The sequence below is a fragment of the Pogoniulus pusillus genome, chromosome Z (assembly GCF_015220805.1).
Source record: "Pogoniulus pusillus isolate bPogPus1 chromosome Z, bPogPus1.pri, whole genome shotgun sequence".
Taxonomy (NCBI): domain Eukaryota; kingdom Metazoa; phylum Chordata; class Aves; order Piciformes; family Lybiidae; genus Pogoniulus; species Pogoniulus pusillus.
Window position 1 is genome coordinate 53,107,428 of NC_087309.1, and position 20,660 is coordinate 53,128,087.

At 41.0% G+C, this 20,660-nt stretch overlaps 1 protein-coding gene and 1 long non-coding RNA gene across 2 annotated transcripts in view; one reads left to right on the forward strand and one right to left on the reverse strand.

Annotated features, from left to right (window-relative positions):
• The window catches only part of MRPS27 (mitochondrial ribosomal protein S27), a 52,088-nt gene extending 33,380 nt beyond the window's left edge, over positions 1-18,708 (forward strand). Inside the window, exons 5-11 of the mRNA XM_064176287.1 lie at positions 1,425-1,539; positions 2,372-2,450; positions 3,756-3,871; positions 7,734-7,836; positions 11,059-11,201; positions 14,063-14,215; positions 18,303-18,708. Coding sequence (XP_064032357.1) covers positions 1,425-1,539; positions 2,372-2,450; positions 3,756-3,871; positions 7,734-7,836; positions 11,059-11,201; positions 14,063-14,215; positions 18,303-18,542 — 949 coding nt within the window. The 3' untranslated portion in view covers positions 18,543-18,708. The remainder of the gene's footprint in view (positions 1-1,424; positions 1,540-2,371; positions 2,451-3,755; positions 3,872-7,733; positions 7,837-11,058; positions 11,202-14,062; positions 14,216-18,302) is intronic.
• On the reverse strand, positions 107-19,978 carry LOC135192904 (uncharacterized). Its single transcript, XR_010309068.1, has 3 exons — positions 19,835-19,978; positions 6,678-6,729; positions 107-203 (listed from the first exon to the last, which is right to left on the reverse strand). It is a non-coding gene; the product is annotated as an uncharacterized LOC135192904 (long non-coding RNA).
• Between the last annotated feature and the right edge of the window lie 682 nt (positions 19,979-20,660).

The window sequence follows — 20,660 nt, forward strand, 5'->3', positions numbered from 1 at the left end:
TTTGTTGCTTTAATATTGAAAATATGCTTTTCTATTTTTGTTAATTCTAATTTAAAGGGAAGATTTCATGTGCTGCGTACAAAACAGTTATTTAAGCATTGTATAGTTGTTGAGCTCTGCTTTTGGCATGGATGTCTTCTGGATTCTAAAGGCTCCGGAGGCTGCAGTACTTTTCCAAGCTTTGTCATCTGTGTAGTCCTCAGCTGTGGGATACAATACACAGAGATTCACTGAAGGGGAAAAAAAGTTGGTGGCCATATTAATCTGATAAATGTTCTGGAAAGCATGCTCACCCAGATGGAAGACGCAACCCAGCCTCTGAATGGTGCTACAGCTTGGCTTGAGGCTGCTAGCATCTGCACATGAGCCCAGCTCAGCTATCAGTGTTTTCTACTAGAAGTGGCAGTCACTTCTGTGATGGGGTCTCAGCCCGTTTTTCATGCATACATTTTGAATTGAGAAAGATTGTGTGCATCACTTCATACTGGGGTGGGAAACTTAGCCCAGGACCAAGGCAGCAGCTCCTGTCTCTGGACTCTTACTTGGTTTTTGAGTCTACAGAAGTTAAAACTCCACATGCTTTTTGTCACCACTTCTCCAAATAAAGAGAGAAGTACTACGTCTGAATAACACGTAAAAAAAGTTGAACTTTAAAGTATCCAAACTGGTTGAGTACCAGAGGTTGCCTGGTAAGACTGCTGAAGCCATGGCATGTTGTGTCTCAGAACAGTTTAAAGAAATGTCCATCAGGAACAGTGTGAGGAGGTGGTGGAGGGGAAGACTCTCCAGCAGTGTTTCCTTGTGCATGAGACATGCCTCACTGGTGAAGCATTTCTAAAGCAAATGAAGCATACAGCAGCTCAGAGATGGCCCGTACTGAACCACAGAGTGGTTGAAGTGAGGCTTGAGTTAGAGAGGGTGGGAGATAACTGATTACACAGGCTTCAAAGGATCAGACTCAGATGTATTTTGATTTAATTCTGGTATTTGTTGATGTTGACAGTCATGGACCAGCAGCAATGCCATGCTATGCAAATACAGAGCAAGGTTAGCAATTACTAGTTGTTATAGCAATCTCATTTGGCCTTCATAAATATACTAAGCTAGTATTTTATAAACTATTCTATTTTTTTGGTGGAAAAGTGGTACAATTTAATGAAAGTGAGAAGTATAAAGTGTTACACATTTGTGAAAAGGCCAGATCTACCTTTTCTATGCATATTAAAGTATATCCAAGTTTTGTTTCTCTTACTTGCAAGGACTAACCGGAGCTCTTTAAAGAGCAATGTCTGCAAAGTCAAAATGCAGGTAAGTTTATATCTGCAGTCATGAAAGGCAGAAGTTTTGAAACTGAGTTTGAGTACAGAATTTGTTTCTGTGTTAACAGAGTCATATTGTCACCTGAACCTTTTACTGTCCTTTAGATTTCGCCATAGTCCAAATAGTTGGTACTTGAGAGACTGGACCATCCACAGCTGGATCAGGCAGTGCTTAAAATATGGTGCCCAAGAAAAAGCCTTATACACATTAAAAAACAAGGTAAGTTTTTAGTAGGAAAATCCATTAATGTATTTTATCAGCTTGTTGAGACAGGTATGACTTAACTGAAGTTCTTATTTCAGATGTGTTGTGTAAACTGTTGGTCTGTGGGTTTAAGGTCAGACAGTTGCCAACTCAAAAATTAATGTTGCACTTGAATTTTATCCAAAGCCTTTCATAGCTTTTATGTTCTCTTCTTTCCCAAGAAGCTTTTTGTTTTAAATAATGCTGGTTTCCAAAACATGCTACATGCAGGAAAGGCATGAAAACCTGATAGGCAATGCCCGTCCTGTTCCCAAAGGCTCAGATAAAGTGCCAAAAATCAGGTATATACAAAATTAGAAGATGTATTACAGGAGCAACGCTAAGCTCTTTCCATTGCTTGACTGTCAAATTACAACATTGTGCAGGGCCATGCCTCTGACCTTTCTGATACTTGGAGCACTGTGCTTGGGAAGATACAACTACCTGAAGGGAGGTTGTAGCCAGATGGGGGTTGGTCTCTTCTCCCAGGCAACAACTAACAGAACAAGGGGACACAGCCTCAAGTTGCGCCAGGGGAGGTCTAGGCTGGATATTAGGAGGAAATTCTTCAGAGAGGGCCTGATTTGCCATTGGAATGGGCTGCCCAGGGAGGTGGTGGAGTCACCTTCCCTGGAGGTGTCCAAGAAAAGACTGGATAAGGCACTTGGTGCCATGATGTAGTTGACTGGATAGGGCTGGGTGATAGGTTGGATTGGGTGATTTGGAGATCTCTTCCAACCTGGCTGATTTTATGATTCTTTAATTCTATTATTTGAACAGCATATTTTCACAATTTCTTATTCTTCAGGTTCAGTATGGAATTTTCCCAGATAATTTTACATTCAATATTTTGTTGGATTGTTTTATAAAGCAGAAGAAATATGAAGGTAGGAAAATATGAACCAGTTCTACATCTGTCTTTGTATGCTGTTATACCTGCAGAGCTTTTCTTTGAATTAAAAGTTTCAGCTATATTTTCTGTAAGGTCACTTTAAAACCACTCCTCCTTTCTTTAAATTAATTTTCTATATATTTATATTTAATTTCTGTTGGGTTTTTATTATTATTTCTTATGGTATTTATTACATGATTTTCAAACATACAGTTCACAGTTTCTACAGTGATTAATCTCAAATATAAACCTTTTTCACCAGATTTTACAAGTCTGACTGATCTGCTGATCACATCATAGGAGTTATTGTTGACAAAGTGTTAATCAGAATCAAAATCCTTTTTAGTAGAGTTAATCTTAACTACATTTCACTATTAAAAAAGCTACATCTCTAGACTGTGCACTTTGTTTACTGGAGAGCTAACTATGCTAAATTTCCATGTTGAGATGTCTGTCTTTCCCTATTGACTGTTTAAGTGTTGAGATAAATAATTTTCTCATGTTTGATGACATATTTAAGGTAGTAATTTCACTCAAGCCACTTGTAAAACAAGTAACTGAAAGGGACCATGGAATTGCAGGACTTGTCTGTAGTTTGTCTCATGATTTGCTTCAGTTGTGAAAGACCTTTAACATCATTACGTCCAACCATTACCTATCTCTACTAACTGTGCTCTGCTAAATGGTAAATTATTACTTATATTTATTTTAATTTCAGAGGCCATTTATCTGTGAATTCCTCCTTATTCTATCTACATTTCTGTTCTGTGACAGGCTCAAGGCCTTTTGTTTAACAAACTATCCTTCCTGACAGGGAGTATCACTGAAACTCCCCGTGGAGCTCTTCCAGAGCTCTGTTTGCTGAATACAGTGAGTGCTGTGTGTGATCTGTGACAACATTTCTTCTCCATTGTACTCTCTTGCCACCTTAAGGGCAGTGATTTCAAGCCAGTCTTCTTTGGTTTGTAATCTAAGCACAAGAACAAAGAAGGTCATTTTTAGAGATTAAAAAAAAAAAAGTTAATGATTAAAGGGCTGAGCAAGGAAGTGTAGAACTGAGTTTGGAAAGCTCCTTTGCTGTGGTATCATGCTTTTCAACCCATCCTTCCTTCTCACAGTATGTTTGATTAATCCAAATGAGGAAGACAAATTCTTTAATAATGCCATTTGAAGAAGTCTTTAACTTTATTCCTAATTAATTCAAAGCATAATACAGCAATAAAGTATCAGTGAAGGTGAATGGGTGTGAAAGGGTGCTATAAGTTTGCCCTTCTTGATTACGTATTGTTTTTCTCCATAGATGCTATGGCAGTAGTAACAGAAATTATGCTGCAAGAAAGTTTTGATGAGTTATCAACACAGATTCTTTCTCTCTATGTTTTATACCAGTACCTAGCAATGAAGTCGGAATATACGGTAAGCTGACCATGCTTAATATGATGCACATAGCCTCTGTACCTGAGTGTCATGGCTCGGTCAGTTGAGCATTCAATTTTGGATATATTTTATTTCCCATAAATTTACCTGAGGAAAAAAAATACTACTTTTTTTTTTTAAATTTTCATTTTCCTTATTATATTTGTGATGTCAGAAGAAAGGGAAGAAAAATAACTACAAAATATAAAGCCATCAAATAACTTATCACCCTGTTTTACTCCTTTCTCTGAAATGGAAGGTGTGTTGGGATTTTTGGATGTAGTGTGTGCCCATTGAAAGGCTATGAAATGAGAGTTTAGTTCAAAGAGAGATTTATCAATTGCCACAATAAACCCTGTCTCCTATTGTGTAGGAACCTGCTAGGGTAACGATTGCTTACCATTAGAAGTTTGTGATATTGCAGATTTATAAGGCATTTTATCTGGGATTTTTACTATACCATTTGTCTTGGAGAGCATTATTGCTAACACTTAGAGGTCTTTTAAACTAAATTAAAATGAAAGTTCTTACTTGTCTCTTAGCTGCAGGGATTGATCTTATTCACATCTTACTTGCTTAAGGCCAACATGACAGTTCAGGCCCTTGGAAGTGGCATTACTGTGCCTTTCTGTAAAGGGCTACATTAGATATCACCAAATAGGTATCTGCCATATCCGTAACTAGGCATATACTTTTCATGTATGTGTAGCATTATGTGAAAGCTGAATGTGCAAGCAAGGGTGGTGAGGACATAACAACACATTTAAGGCAAGCGTATTTGTATTGTTTTGACTTACGCAATATGCGTTTTAAAATAACCCCATTCAAAGACAGCAATAAGCTATGTTTTAATATGTATACATCATACAGAATGCCATTCAGCACCTTGTAATGCTCACTACTGATTTTCTGTGTTTAAGAAGTGTTTAGACAGGTTTATGTGATCTGCTCAGCTACTCCTGAAAATCTTATTTGCTTTTCCCAAGATGTGAGACAGGTCAACCAAAGCCCTGTTGTAAACAAGCACTTAGAATCATAGACTCAGTCAGGGTTGGAAGGGACCACAAGGATCATCTAGTTCTAACTCCCCTACCATGGGCAGGGACACACTACCCTACATCAGCCTGGCCAGAGCCCCATCCAGCCTGGCCTTAAACACCTACAGGGATGAGGCCTCAACCACCTCCCTGGGCAGCCCATTCCACGCTCTCACCACTCTCATGCTCAACAACTTCCTCCTCACATCCATCCTGAATCTGCCCATCTCCAGCTTTGCTCCATTCCCCCTAGTCCTGTCACTACCTGATAGCCTGAAAAGTCCCTGCCCAGCTTTTATATAGGCCCCCTTCAGGTACTGAAAGGTCTCAGAGCTTTTTCTTCTGTAGACTGCACAGCCCCAACTCTTTCAGTCTGTCCCCATAGGAGAGCTGCTCCAGCCCTCTGATCATCCCAGTGGCCCTTCTCTGGACACACTCCAACATGTCCATATTCTTCTTGTAATGGGGGCTTCAGAACTGGATGCAGTACTCCAGGTGGGGTCTTAGCAGAGCGGAGTAGAGGGGAAGAATCACCTCCCTCGACCTGCTGGCCACACTTCTCTTGATGCAGCCCAGGATCTGGTTTGCCCTGTGGGCTGCAAGTGCACACTGCTGGCTCGTGTTGAGCTTCTCATCCACCAGCAACCCCAGGTCTCTCTCCTCAGGGCTGCTCTCCAGCCACTCACTGCCCAGCCTCTATTTGTGCTTGGGATTACCCTGACCCAAATGCAGGACCTTGCACTTGGTCTTGTTGAACCTCATGAGGTTGGCTTGTGTCCACCTCTCCAGCCTGTCCAGGTCCCTCTGGATGACATCCCTTCCCTCCAGTATGTCTGCTGCACCACACAGCTTGGTGTCTTCAAAAAACTTGCTGAGGGTGCACTCAATGTCACTGTCCATGTCACTGACAAAGATGTTGAACAAGACTGGTCCCAGGACTGATCCCTGAGGGACTCCGCTTGTCATGGTCTCCACTTGGACATGGACCCATTGCTAGACACTCTGGGTGCGGCCACCAAGCCAGTTCTTTATCCATTTAGTAGGTCTACACTTACCTATAGCTTAGAGTCCAGCAGTCTGATCAAGTGCTTTTTAACTTCAAGTGCTGGATCTTGGGCAATGTGACTATATTAGTCCTTAGCATGTATAGCAGTAATGATAGAGCGCTTGTGTTTTTCTACCATTGTACATGCCCATTGAAAGCCTGACTGGTCTTCACTGTCCAAAATTTCCCCCTTGACTGCTGCAAGCCATCAGTATGATTGCTGCCTTCCATTTCAGAGGTGTTAAGTTCTTACAGTTCCTCCAGTTCTTGCAGCCAAATGGGATAGCTTTCAAAATAATCTAGATGGCTAAAAGCCCTGTTTTGTCCAGTTGCATCTGATTTTCCTGTAACATTCAGCCTGAGCTAAACTCATTGTGAAACAGCGCTCTCTGCTTGTGCCCCATTCCTGCCTGTCAGGTGAAGGCATTTTGCATCAGACAGTAACATGCAAATTCTTATGGCACCCAAGTAGAGATATAAACAAAATACCATACCTTGAAAAAACACCTCTGAATAATATGTTAAATATATTAGTATTATATTATTATATTAATATATTCCTGTTCCTCAAACTCTTTACCAGTGGGAATTGTTCTGCTCCTTTCACTTGCAATAAGTAGGTGTTTGTTCTTGATCTTTGTGCTTCTGTGGTCATGAAAAATGTACTGTGCTATACCATAGTAAACTAAAAATCACTATGCTGTTGCGGTTTTAATGTACTTACTCATTGGGTACCCTTCTTTGGACGGTCTGACTTAGACAGCCTGTACTTCTCCCTGTGTGGAGAGAGAGCTTGGTGAGTTGTATGTTTTCTTCTCACAGTGGTGTGATGGTTTGGGTGTTACCTACCCCCCCACTCTTATGAAATCACCCAGACTAGACTCACCTGGCTGGAAATTAAGGAATGAAGCTTTATATTTACAGCTTAGCTCAATATACAAGCAGATATTTTTAATATATACAACTATATACAGAAATATGTGAGTTAAAAATCATACAAAAGCACAATACTCCTCCTGGAAACCATAGTCCCCAGGAGGGTCTCCCAACCACCCTTCCACCTCCTTTCCACCCCTCTACTTTATCCCAGACTTTGCCTTATGTGCAAGGTGAGTTTGGAGAATGAGCCATGGGGGTTAGAAAGCAGAAGGATTAGTTATACAGAAAGCAGGTTAGGGAGAAAAGTACAGGTACTACCTGCAACAGAGAGCTGCTGTGTTGTCTGGTTTTTGTGTTCTTGTTTTTATACATCTCAGCAAGCCTACGAGTGAAGTAGACCACCATATTTTCCTTTTCACAGCCTATAATCTAATTATTCTCAGCAAAATATCCCAGCTAACCTCAAACTAGCCCAAGTGGAAAGTTTAGACTCAGAGCAGCTAGTAGCAGCACCTTGTCTCAGCAGCGATAGTGAAGCCCTTAAAAGAAAAAAATGCTCTATTACAGAAGCAGTGTGTTACATTGAAGCAGGTAGTAGGACAGAGAGAGAGAGCTTGGTCAGTGTACATCAACATAGCCCTCTGTCCTTAAGGAAGTGCACCAACTGGCCTCCATGAAGAATTTCAACCACTTGTATTTACTGTCTTCTGGAAGGAGACATGTTCCTTGGTATAATGTGTACTGTTCCTCAGGACATACTGTAGATCTGAATGTTAGACATATTTAATGATTGTTTCTTGCTGTAAGATCTCTGATGAAAGCGAGGTATGCAGTCCGTGAGTGCTGCCACTTGATGTTTGTGTTTGCCAGAGAGCACTTACTTAGCTTACATTATTTGCAGTGGGAAGAGGAGAGAAATCTTGGAGCATCGCTAGTGCTTACGGGTCTGAAGCAAACAAGCACTCTGGGTTTTAGCTCCCAGCTGTATGGCTATGCACTCCTTGGTAAGTTTTACCGCTCTGATAATCATCTTTTCTCTCTTGTCTTTAGTGACTGAATTAAATTGGTATATTTGCTGTATTAAAATTTAATGAAGGAGAAGGCTATGACAGAAAAAGGGAGAAATAGTGGAAGGTACAGTTTCAGAGTTAAGGCTGAATGTGTTTTGTAAGCCCAGAGGGTAGTGCTGATTTGAATGGTGTGCCCTTTATCAGACAGCTTCAAAACCTGCTTTAGGGCTCCCCTCAGGTTTGGATTGGCAGCTGAATGGGGACATTCTTAAAGAGCAGTAGGCTTGGTTTGTTTGCAGACCAGCACATGTTCAAAAAGCCCAGGAGTTCCATAACACAAATTTAAGGTTATGGACAATAGACTATTTCAAGTTAGTGAGCTTCTTAAAATAATCCTAATATTCTTAAACCTCAAGAAGTTCAGAGAGCAGAGCCTGAAAAACACTATGTTTAGAATGTTTTCTAGTCACTCTGAAATGGTTTCTGTTGTGAACAGCGGATAGCAGTACCTTTATCCTATATCTGTTAAAGAGTCTTCACTGCTTATGACATGATTTATTATTAAAGAGCAGTTAGAGTGTACCCAGAACTGGAGCGAAGGAGAATGGGGAATAAGATAAGCAATTCTTGAATTTTCTCTAAGCTTTAGAGGAATATAGTTCAGATAGATTTTGTCTTTCTCTACAAGATGTTTGTGTACTTGAAAATAATTAATTAATGTAAAATTCAAAACTGTGCACTTGTTCCACTGCATTATGTTTTATTCCAAGATTTATTGAGGGCAATAAAACATGCACTTGTTCGTAAACGTTGGCCTAAAAATATGATGTGTGGGGACAGTGTTTGGATGCTGATTTGAACCTACTAAGACTGTAAGGCAAAAAAGAGGATTAATGGGAAAATTTCTTTGAAATCAGGGTTTTCTATAGCGCTATAATTTGTTTTCCACTGGACTAGCTGACATAAGTAGGAGCTTTGCTGTCCCATTGCTATTTGGGTTGAAGTGTTTTTTTATGTCACATAGATACATTAAGTTGTGGATGCATTTCAAAACCATACTTCACTGTTGCCTGTAAGCAGTAGTACTTGTTCCATCACATTGACCTTCAGTGGATCAAAAGCTATTTACTGTTATGTCACATAATCCACAGTCTTGCCGACACTATTGGAACCTACCTCTGAGAAAATTAAAGACCTATGGGCACAGAGTAGCACCTCAGCTATTTTCATTTACCCCAAGTTCATAAGCTTTGTCTGTACACTTATTACATTGCTTTCCCTGAGCTGTTCTCTTCCATGAAGAGTAAGGTGTGTCTCGTAGTTTTCTGATGTTACAGAACTGTAGAATCACAGAATCATTTACAAGAGACTGTTAAAATTGTCAGGCCCTACTATTAACCCAGCACTGCTGAGTCCACAACTAAACCACATCTAAGCAGCACCTTAGCCCGAGTACAAATTAGACTGAGAGCCTGGATACAGCTTTTGGAAGCTACACTGAAGTGCTGTTACTTGTTGCATTAACAACAAAATCAGAACATTAGAGAGACAGTCATTACCTGATCCTGTTCAATATCTTTATTGATCATCTGGATGAGGGGATTGAGTCCAGCATCAGTAAGGTTACAGATGATACCAAGCTAGGTGCAGATGTCAATCTGTTGGAGGGTAGGAGAGCCCTGCCGAGGGACCCTGACAGGCTGGATGGGTGAGCAGAGGCCAGTGGGGTGAGATTTAACAGGGCTAAGTGCAGGGTTCTACACTTTGGCCACAGCAACCCCAAGCAGTGCTGCAGGCTGGGGACAGAGTGGCTGGAGAGAAGCCAGGAAGAAAGGCACATGGGGGTACTGGCAGATAGTAGCTGAAGATGACGCAGTAGTGTGCCCAGGTGGCCAAGAGAGCCAATGGCATCCTGGCCTGGATTAGAAACAGTGTGGCCAGCAGGACAAGGGAGATTATTCTTCCCCTGTACTCAGCACTAGTCAGGCCACACCTTGAGTGCTGTGTCCAGTTCTGGGTTCCTCAATTCAAGAGAGATATTGAGATACTGGAATGTGTTCAGAGAAGGGCAATGAATGAGAGGCCTGGAACACAAACCCTGTGCGGAGAGGCTGAGGGAACTGGGGTTGTTTAGCCTGGAGAAGAGGAGGTTCAGGGGTGAACTCATTGCTGTCTACAACTACCTGAAGGGAGGTTGTAGCCAGGTGAGGGTTGGTCTCTTCTGCCAGGCAACCAGCAACAGAACAAGGGGACACAGTTTCAAGTTGTGCCTGGGGAGGTATGGGCTTGATATTAGGAGGAAGTTCTTCCCAGAGAAAGTGATTTGCCATTGGAATGGACTGCCCAGGGACATAGTGGAATTCAAGATGAGGCACTTAGTGCCATGGTCTAGTTTATTGAATAGGGCTGGGTGATAGATTGGACTGGATGGTCTTGGAGGTCTCTTCCAACCTGATTGATTCAATTTGATTCGATTCGATTCTGTCCTGTTCTATTCTGTTCCTATTCTATTGTGTAAATTAGGACTTAACACCTGCAAGACAAAGTACATTTCCCATATTATATATTTGGTGTTATTCAGAAGAAAAGCCATGTTGTCAGTAGTGTTGCATATCACAGGGCTTGCCAAAATCAGGGAAGGCCTTGTTGTACAAAAAGTCCTAAATCAAGAACCAGAATTTGATTTTGGCTGGTCTCCCAAGTTTCCTTATGGGAAGGTCCATCAGAAATAAGGGTACTAAGCTGTAAACACCATACAGTCTGTCCATGGCACATGTGTACTTATGTGTCCTAAAGACCACAAAGGTGAGTCCAGAGTCTCAGACTTAGTGCACATATACTGCACAGTCAGATCCGGAAGGCCAAGGAGACATTTGTCAAACATCTTCAGACATCGTGCTCAGAGCTGCCATTACAAATACCATACAACCAGAAAACCTGACCACTTTTCCTCTCCTCCATCTGGAGAAAATTTCCAGGCTGGGGTGGGGAGAGGGAGGAGGAACCAGAAACAAATGTGTAAAGGCCGTGAAATTAGGCAAAAAGAAGACACCTCAATAAAATAAGCTAATAGTGTCTGTCAAAGCAGCTTTTAGAAAAAGAGTGTGGTGTTTCTTTTACAAAAGCCAGGATACTTGCTGTCACTTACTAAAAAACAGATTCTTGCCAAAACTTAAGTGTTGAAGTACTAACACTGAAGTATTTTTTTAATGACAGGGAAGGTAGAGTTGAATCAGGGGCTAAGAGCTGTATACCACCTAATGCCACTTATGTGGACACCTGGATACTTAAATAGAGCCTTGCAAGTGATGGAATACGTGGCTTCATCGTCAGGGGACAGCAAAATATGCAAAGAAGCGGTAAGTATGAAGGCTGTAACCTGATGAACAGGGCGAATTCAATCCAGTGTCCAGTAAAACCTGTGAGTTCTGTTCCTTGCTAATAAGAGGTGCAGCAGTACTTCGTAGGTCTTCGGAAGACAGTAGTGTTTACAACAGAACCACTTCTTCAGTTGATGAGCCATGGATAAAATCTACTGGCATGTCCTTGGGAATGAGTATTGTTGCCAGAAATGGTCTAAGTACTTCTCCTAAGTCTTCATCTCCTTGCAGAGATACCTAGCTCTATGTCACAGGAGGCGCTTTGCAGTTAGGATTGGAGGGGACCTTTATGTCTCAAGCTTTTGAACTCACTCAGCAACATACTTCTTAGCAGTGAGGATGAAATACTACACCTCATTTCTCTCTTTGCTTGTTCCGCTCCTGGCACAGAATTCTGTGTATCCTGTGCCTTCTGACCTGGTGGCCTCAGTGATACTCTTCCAAAAACGGTACAAAGTGATTTTGAGAAGAGGTGTAGTGCCTTCAGTTGGAGAGCATGCGTGGATTCGGTCCATTTGTAATGTCAGCAGTAAGGGACCTTAGGGCTTAAGAGTCCATTGGATTGAACCTGGAATCAGACATCTTAGGACTAACTTAGGAGACTGGAGGCAACTCAGAAATTTCCCTGAAGAGATACTCGGCCTCCTTCAAGTTTTAGGTAGCAATGTATAATAAACAGCAGTGAAAGTTTCACAAGTTTCACCAAGCTGAGGACCAAAAGCAGGCCTGAGTGATTTGTTGTTATCAAAATCATTCTTGTGCATTTTTGTGACCCCAGTGTGGAAAGAAAGCAAGGAAAATGCATTGATCCCTATCTTTGTGATGTCAAGTAATTACAGTCTGTTGATTTGCATTGTCTGGTATTTTCTAACTAAATGATTATTAAGATTTTACTTTTAAAATCTGTAAAAAATATTTTAAATTAGTATTTCTAGCTAAAATGCAGTATTTCTAAGGGTGAAGTATTAAGAGCACCGACCAGGTTAATACTGCAGTCAGTCAACTTTCACTGAATTCAGCAGTAGATAGGATGAAAACAACTTCCACTGCCATAAATCCATTTTTCTGTAATGTCATGGACCTCTCTTGGGCAGGATTAGGTTGGCCATTATGCTAGTCTAGTAAATACCGAGAAGTACAGTCGGTGTTTGCAGTCATTGTCCTTACATGCCTGCACATTCACAAAGTTAGAGAAACACAGCTTTAGTTTTGTGAACTTGTCTCTTTTCCAGAGTGTAATATTATTTTCTGGATGAATACCATTATCTAAAAGAGAAGTCTTTCTTCTTAGCTGTGCATTTTCTTAGCTGTGCATTTTGAAGTAAATATTTTCAAGTTATTTGCCCAATGATTATCACTTTCAGGCTTTAAACTTCCATTCATTGCGGAGTAGAAGTGTATCTCTTTTTACCTTTGCCCTTACTTTCTTAACAACATACTAGAAATAGTGATATATTGTTTAACTGTGAACAAGCAAGACAAGTTTGGCTTTTTTTATTCTCTGAGAAAGTCTCTAAGTGAGTGTCTTTATTTCCAAGCACATAGTTACTATTTCATTGCTTATTTCATCCTGTTCCATTACTGCTAGTTTAAAGATTATATTTCAATGTCAAGAATGTTATTTGCAATAAGCTTAATTTTCATTCCTTTATCATTGTATATTTATGCTAGGAAAATTAAACTGTAAGTATCAAGATCTCTTTTCCTTGAAGAAAGCAACACAGATTAAAAAGGTTACAGAGAGTGATTACTGGTGAACATGCAGAATTAGGATTCATGGGAGGATAATAGCTCTTTGCATTTGTAAAAGTTGAACTTTAAAATGCAGGTGACCTGCATCCAATAATTCTAATTATGGAGATAATGTTATTCCTAAAACAGAAGCAGCATTTGTAGAGCAGTTTCATCTTTTGTACAGAAACAATTTACCAAGTCCTTTAGTGAAGATAATGGAATCTCATGATACAACTGCAAATTAGGAGAGGGTAGTTTTCATACTGCCTCTAAAGACAAAAGCACAAAGAGAACAGAAGTGTCATAGATTTAAAAATACACTTATACTATTGTATTATATGGCTGCATTTCCATTTTTCCTGTTAAATTATCAAACTAGTGATAGGGGTGAGTGACAGGGGAGGTTTAGCTTGCATGCTAGGAAACATTTCTTTACAGAAAGAATGGTCAGGCATTGAAACAGGTTACCCAGTGAGGTGGTGGAGTCACCAGCCCCTGTAGTGTTCAAGAAGTGTGTCAACATGGCACTCTGGGATGTGGTTGATGGCCCTGCGAGTGTAAGTTTGATGGCTGGTATTGATGATGTTAGACATCTTTTCCAACCAAAACAGTTCTATGAGTGTATGATTCTTGTTGCTGAACAGGTGATTTCCCTGTTTCTTTTCACTGGGATGATCACCTGGAGATTATATTGTTTGAGCATTCCACAGTAACACCATATTTAGATACATCTGTGATTGTGTGTCATGCTAGTTCTGCCATCATTGTTACTACCATTTAGCATTAATAGATGTGGTTGGATATCTGGCCAAGACATGACATTACACTAATGCCTAGCAGATCCTCAGGTACTGAGTCATGGGGAGTTTTAACAGAGGATTATGAAGTTGCAGGCATTTAGTGTCCAAACTGAAAGGTCTTGAGTGCAGTACAAAAGTCTTCTAAGTTCCATTTCCTTTTAGAATGTGATTTTCTTTTTTATCATACACAGAAGTCATCTCCAAATGCATGGTTACTCATGAAGTTGTTTGTAAATGTGACAGCAGTGTGGTTTGGATTGTTGTCCCAAACCATTTATGTTAACAATGACAAATGTAATTGTTCAGCTTGATGCTCTGGAGACCATTTTGCAGTCTGCCATGGAAGCAAAACCCAGTCCAGAATCAGCTGAAGTCAAGGAGTCAGAGCAGAAGTCACCATGTGCAGACTCAGAGGAAACAGAGCAAGCTAAAGTACCAGAGTACTGTAGCCGCTTCAAGGTAAGAGACTTCAATTTATCTAAGTATTCTAAGATGTAGTAGATCTCCATACTTGACTAGAATGGCTACTAGACTGACACCCATTTAGTGCATCAGGAGTCCTACCTGGCGTTTTTGAGACTGATGTCACCTTGCATTTCCACTTCTTGAAACAGGAGGTGGCAGCCTACAGTGACATAAACGCTTAAGGCCACTTGTCTTTTGTCTGTCTGATGGGATTTTATCTTCACTTTTCATGCATCAAAATCATAAATCCAGTCCTGTTCCCTGAAGTGGTATGTCATTAGAGATCCATTATCTGAACTTATGTGGGCTCTTGATCATTAAAATAAATTGCAGTAGGCATGAAAGCATCCTGAATTTATTGTCCATTTGTGTATGTTATGATTAAGTCGAAATGTTGCATCCTATACTTTCAGTCTGGGTAATTAAGTATGACCTCCATTTTATGTTTAGATCATCACACTGATAATGATGTGAAAGACAAGCAGTTGTTTGCGAGGGCACAGATATATATACCTGCGATCATCTCATCATCACCTGATCATATCATAGCCATATAATGAGTTCGTTTTATTGTATCATCATTGGTTTGTGCTCTGGTAAAAAACCAAACAAAATGTGATTTATAGTTCCAGGGGAAATACTTTTTCCGTAGCCCTTTAGTTTCTGTTGCTGCTGTCAACCTTGGACAGAGACTGTTGTTCTCATAAAGAAATTTCAAAAGTTAAAAGACTAGTATCCTGTGATTTCACCTCACACACTTTTCCCTTCTTTAACTGTATTTACATAAGTAGGTTATTCGTCACTAAACTTTGGATACTAAACTTAGTTTGTTGGCACTTATAATTAAAATATTTGAGAATCAGCGGGTGCTCGGCATGTGGTAAGCCACCGAGTTCTGGATGAATTACACTGAATTAGGTAAACAGAAATGCCCTTTGAAGGAGAGTGTGACATTTTTCTGAGTCTCTCGTTGTCTGTCTGTTGTTTAGCCCTGAAGGAAATAATGGGGAGTGCTCAAAACAAGGCCTGAATGTAAAACTGGGGGGAAACTAGTGCCAAGAGGGTAGTTTTCTTCTCACCTCAGCTTTTCACAAGTTCTATAATTATCTCCAGCATAGGCATTCCCTGTTGTGGCAGTGAGTGCCTTCACTTTGAAGCAACAAGCTGGTAGCCCAGTGCTTAGCTCTAAGCTCTCAGCAGTAAAGTCTGAATGTAAGAAAGAAGTGTGAACTCTAAACATCAGTTAGTAATTTATATGTAAATAAGCCATTGTTTTTGATTGTCTGGATGAGAAAATGAGCTTGAAATTCAAAATGACCTTTCAGTTAAGCCTGAAAGCTCTCAGACCCTTCTGTGAAATACATTAGGCCAGCACCGTCCAGCTATCCCAGCTGAGCTGGACAGCTATGGGCATAGTTCACAGGCCAGAGAAAGTCAGTAGAAGTCCACGTCCAAGGGAAGGTGGCTGTTCTGAAGCAGGCTGGTGATTTGCACTTCAGCTGCTGAAAATACTTCAGTGGCGTTTTGTCCGGTCCTGCATTCACCAGCAGATCCCAGCCTTCTGCTTGAGCTCAAACCAGTTACTTGTCTCCTGCTTGCCCATTTATCTTTCACAAGTCATACGCCTGGGCATGCAAGGAGAACTTGCTCCAGATATACAGTTCCTGCCTAGATCTGTAGCTTGTTCTGAAGGGCTTTTATTTGCATACTTGGATTCTGCATCTCATACCAACTTCAGAACAGCCATTTGTAGAGGTACCTGAAAGAAACGACAACAGCCTAACCGATAAGATGCGTGAGAAGCAGCTTGTCCTTCACTTCCACTAAAACAAACAGAACCTTAGGGTATTTGGTTCTTTCCAGATAAACCCTTTAGAGATGTAATTTAGATTCCCTGTCTGATGCTGTCATTTGTGTTGTAATTACCTATTTTCAGATCTTGTATGTTGAGGCTCACTACTCAATACAGTGTTCCTCAGGCAATTCCTTCCATCTGTGTCAGTGATCAGTGGACAGGCATTTAATCACATAAATACTGGGAACACCTTCCCTAAAAGCAGTGCTCCTTCTCTAACTGTCTGTATGCTTGGAGAACACTGACAAAATTCTGTGATGGAGACACTCAATAAGATGCTTTTTTGGTACCTGCAGGGCATAGAACTTGTTGCTTTTCTAAATTAGTTTCATTGATGTAACATAGCAGATCAGGGAAGATTCCAATAGTTCAGTTGTACCAGTAGTTTCTTAGGAGAAAAGAAGAGAGGTACTGTTCTTTTTCAATTTGTTGCCTATCTCTAGTTCAGTTTCATGTTGTTTAGTACACAAAACCCCTTTTCATCACATTCTTGGTAGCGGTTAGTAGGGAGAATTTCAGGATCTAAGCCAGTTATGTTTAACCTGTAATACCTAATCTGAACATCAGTAGAATTGCCAGGTTCCTTCCACAGACCCCAAGAGCTTTGCAGCCTCTTCCTGTTTCTTGCTGATGCATTTTATATGTAAGTGACATCTCAAAGCACAGACGAGTACACCGAAATACTAAAGAGTTTGGTTTAGTGTATTAGCTTCAAAGCCATTGGTTCTGTTTTCTTTCTTTATCATAACCCCAAAAACATAGCCAGATACCCAAGCCCCTCAGATCAGCATGCCTAGAATTTTGAAAAGTGTTTAATCTGCTCTTGGGCCAGGTCAAACCTTCAAGAGTCAGGCAAAACACAACAAAGACTGCAGTTTGCTGAGGCAGAGAGAAGTGCAGAGGCTCAGAGGAGAAAAAGAACAAGTCAGAACTTCAAGAAAGAAACTGGGGGGGCAATGATACCTTTGCCAGATTATTACCACCATGGGCTTACATGAGATGAACACTGCAGGCCACTGAGAACAGAAGTCTGGATAGCTGCATGGCCCCATAATTGCCATTTTGTTTGGGGGTGAATGAGCCCCACATCGTCCCACAATCCCGCAGTGCAAAACATCAGGTTCTATTTAGGGGTCACAGAATCACAGAATGTTGGGGGTTGGAAGAGACCTTGAAAGATCATTGAGTCCAACCCTCTTGCCAGAGCAGGATCACCTAAACTATGTCACACAGGATGCATCCAGGTGGGTTTTGAAAGTCTCCATAAAACGAGATTCCACAATCTATCTGGGCAACCTATTTCAGTATTCTGTTACCCTCACAGTGAAAATGTTTTTCATTAGGACATGTGCTTACTTCAAACATTTCTGCAAGTAAAACATTCTATTTAAAAGAACAATCAGGAAACTGTTACTATCTAATGAGTGAGCAAGGGGTAAAGAATTAGCCAGTGTGCCATGTCCCTCGGGAAACTCCTTGGTTGTGTATCTGCACTTTTTAAAAACAATTAATCAGGATGTTAGCAAGCCATGAGGCTAAAAATTCCAGAAAGCCAGAAACAGTATCATTGGATGATTCATCATCTTAAGTAAATTAATGAACATTTTTATGCTGCCTGAAATCCAGAAAGCATAAAGCTTAGGGAAGAAATACTGCACAGTTTGTTATTGAAGCCCTGCTCTTAGTTTGTGTAGAATATCCCTGAAAAAATACCCATCACTTTATCACTGCTGTGTAGCCTGTGTAACCATAGTCAAGCCTCAGGTCACAGCTGGGACTTCCTTAGTATGCCATTAAAAGGAAGGCATTTTGAACTGATGTGCATCTTTTGAGAAGGATACTAATGCATGCAATGTGAAGCACTTTGTTCATCAGTTTTGAGGTAAGACATAAACTCATTGTATTTAAATTATATTTACTGTAGTTGACTAGTCAGCTGATCTTTGTTAGTACCAGATTACTGAACCTGGAAAATTAAAGGCCATTTCAGTGGTTAGTGGAAGTGAAACTTGATTGTTTTAATTTTGTTGCTTAAAAAAGGCATTTCAGGAAGTGGTACTAGCTACCACAGTCAGAACACTGAGTTAAAATATTAACCTGGCCTATGTAGAAACTAATAGATTCAAACAGCAATGTACTGGTTCTTACAGAAATGTATTCTGTGGTATTTTGTGACTGATGGGCTCTCTTTCTTCTCGCTCCCACCAAATCTCCTTTTTATGACAGGAGCTGTACTCTAAGCTGCATTCGCTTGGCAAAGTTGAATCTGAAAGCCTATTAACCCTGACCACCCAGCTTGTCAAGGAAAAGCTGCCAGCATGTGAAGTGGAAGACATTGCAAAACATGAACAGAAGCTAGAAGAGTGGGAGCAACAACAAGCGCTTCTCATTGAGAGGGAAAGAGAGATGAGAGAAAAGGCTAAACAGGAAATGGAAGCTAGGGAGCTAGCTAAAGCATCAGCGTAGTACTGGAGCTCAAAAACTATTACAGCAGTGTGCATTTCTCTGTCAGTGAACTGATGTGCTCACCATTGTTAATCCTGCTGCAAGTGTGACTGTATATGCTGCTATACACAAATTAAACTTCTCTCATTTTACCTGTTTCCTGAAGTAAAGCACCTGTGGTTTAGAATCCTCATCGTGTGTTTATTTATCTCCTGCCATCAGCCAGACAGGGAGGGAGGTGGTGGCAGCACAAAGAAACAAAGGCATAAGTAGTTTGCCTGTGATGAAAGGTGTAGAGGGTACAATGAACAAAAGAAGAGAGAAGAATTTCAAACAAGTTGGTTCAGGAGGGGTTTCTCATAGGAAAGAGTGCCTTGGCTAGTCTGAACTTCAGACACTAAGGATTAACACATACTGATTGTGAAAAAATCAGGCTACTATATATGGAGTTGGAAGCCCAATTTTAGACTGTTTCAAAAACACTGTAAGAGTTTCATCCAGTGAGTTAGCACTTACACAGGCACTTAGATGTACCTACCCTGTAAGGAGGTTAGAAATTTCTGACTTTACTAGGGCTGATCTCTATTTTTAGATAATAGAGAATCAGACACCATCACTTCAGCACACACCAAGGAGCCTTATAGTGCTCTGCAGTTTTCTTTTATATTCTGGAATCTGTTTCATAGGGATTGTGACCTTACTCCTTTCATGTCTCAGTTGTGAACACAGTCCCATGCCCCATTCCTCAGACTGGTAAAACAATGCAGCTATTCATACACAGAGCACAAGGAAATAGCATAGGAGGAAAGGATCATGGTGTATTGTTTGTAGGATGCATCAGCATCCATCTCTGCTTAGATTCCCTGTCACTGCTGAATTTAATGAACTGCAGCCATCAGCTGCATGCAGCTTACTGTGAGTCAAGTTCTGTGAAAATGGGGAGACCTCAGCAACAGCACTGCAACTTGGAGCTTCTTATGGCAACAACAGTGTTGTCTCACTGCTTTACCGCAGGGGCTGGTAAACATTTCCAGTTTTATCATGCACCTATCTAGTCTTAGAGTGATAAAACTCTTATCACAGACTCACTGTAAATCTAGTGAGGACATATTCCAAATCTGTGAGGAGAGCACATTTTAACGGTAGACCTCTTACCTGCATACACCAAACACTTCCGTTATTCCTAGCAAGCACACTCAGAATCTGATTACTCTTTAATATCCAAAGACTTGGCAATAAGGTCTTCACCCCAACAAAATATCCCTTCCATGACTAAGTATTTCAATTGTTCAGTATCAGAACATGGATTGTACCTCCAGCGTTTCATGGTCACCCTTGCATCCTGATTGCTTTCTTAGCTTCTCTTTACAGACAGCGCCTCTCCCTCCCAGGATCTTCTCTACACGCCACAGCACTTTCAAAACCATCCTTGCTGGCATGGCCTGTAGCTACTACGGCTGCTGATTTAACTGCTTATGAGACACCCTTTGGCTGGGCCGCAGTGGGTACTCCCACTTTTCTCCTTGCTTCTGGTTAGCAACTGTTTCTCAGCTGCAGCAGAGGTCTGCCCGTTTCTGGCCCCACCTCCTCCCTCCCCCACTTTGGTAGAGAAGCCAGGCTGCTGATGCTAATTGAGATGGAGCAAGCTGCCAGCTGCTATGCCCCCCACTGTCTTACGCAGCATGTTTCACTTCCCCCACAACTAACCTCCTTTTTTGTTTATTTACACTTAACATCAATAGAAGAGAGAAAAAATAGCCTCCTCTAAGCTGTGAGTAGCCTGTTAATGAATATTTTCCCTTGTTTTACTCCAGGCATGAATGCACTGAGCCCAGTCAAAGCCTAAACTTAGTGTAGGTAGAACCTTTCTATGCCTTTGCCTGAGTCTCCCTCATAACCCCTTCTGCCCTAGGGACAGGGAGGTTACCCTGCCAGATGCTTTGCAGACAGCAAAGCATATACCTGGGCCAGATGAAGGGCACTAAACTCAAGGCCTGTGGCAGCGTCCAGACTACTTGTGGCACAAGGAGCCAAAAACTTTGCCAAGCCTTTTCATTCATCTGTCTCTTCAATATCACCCTGAGTGAGAAACCACTTTTGACTCTTGGGCCAGCTAGACCAGCACATCAGAGCCAGCTG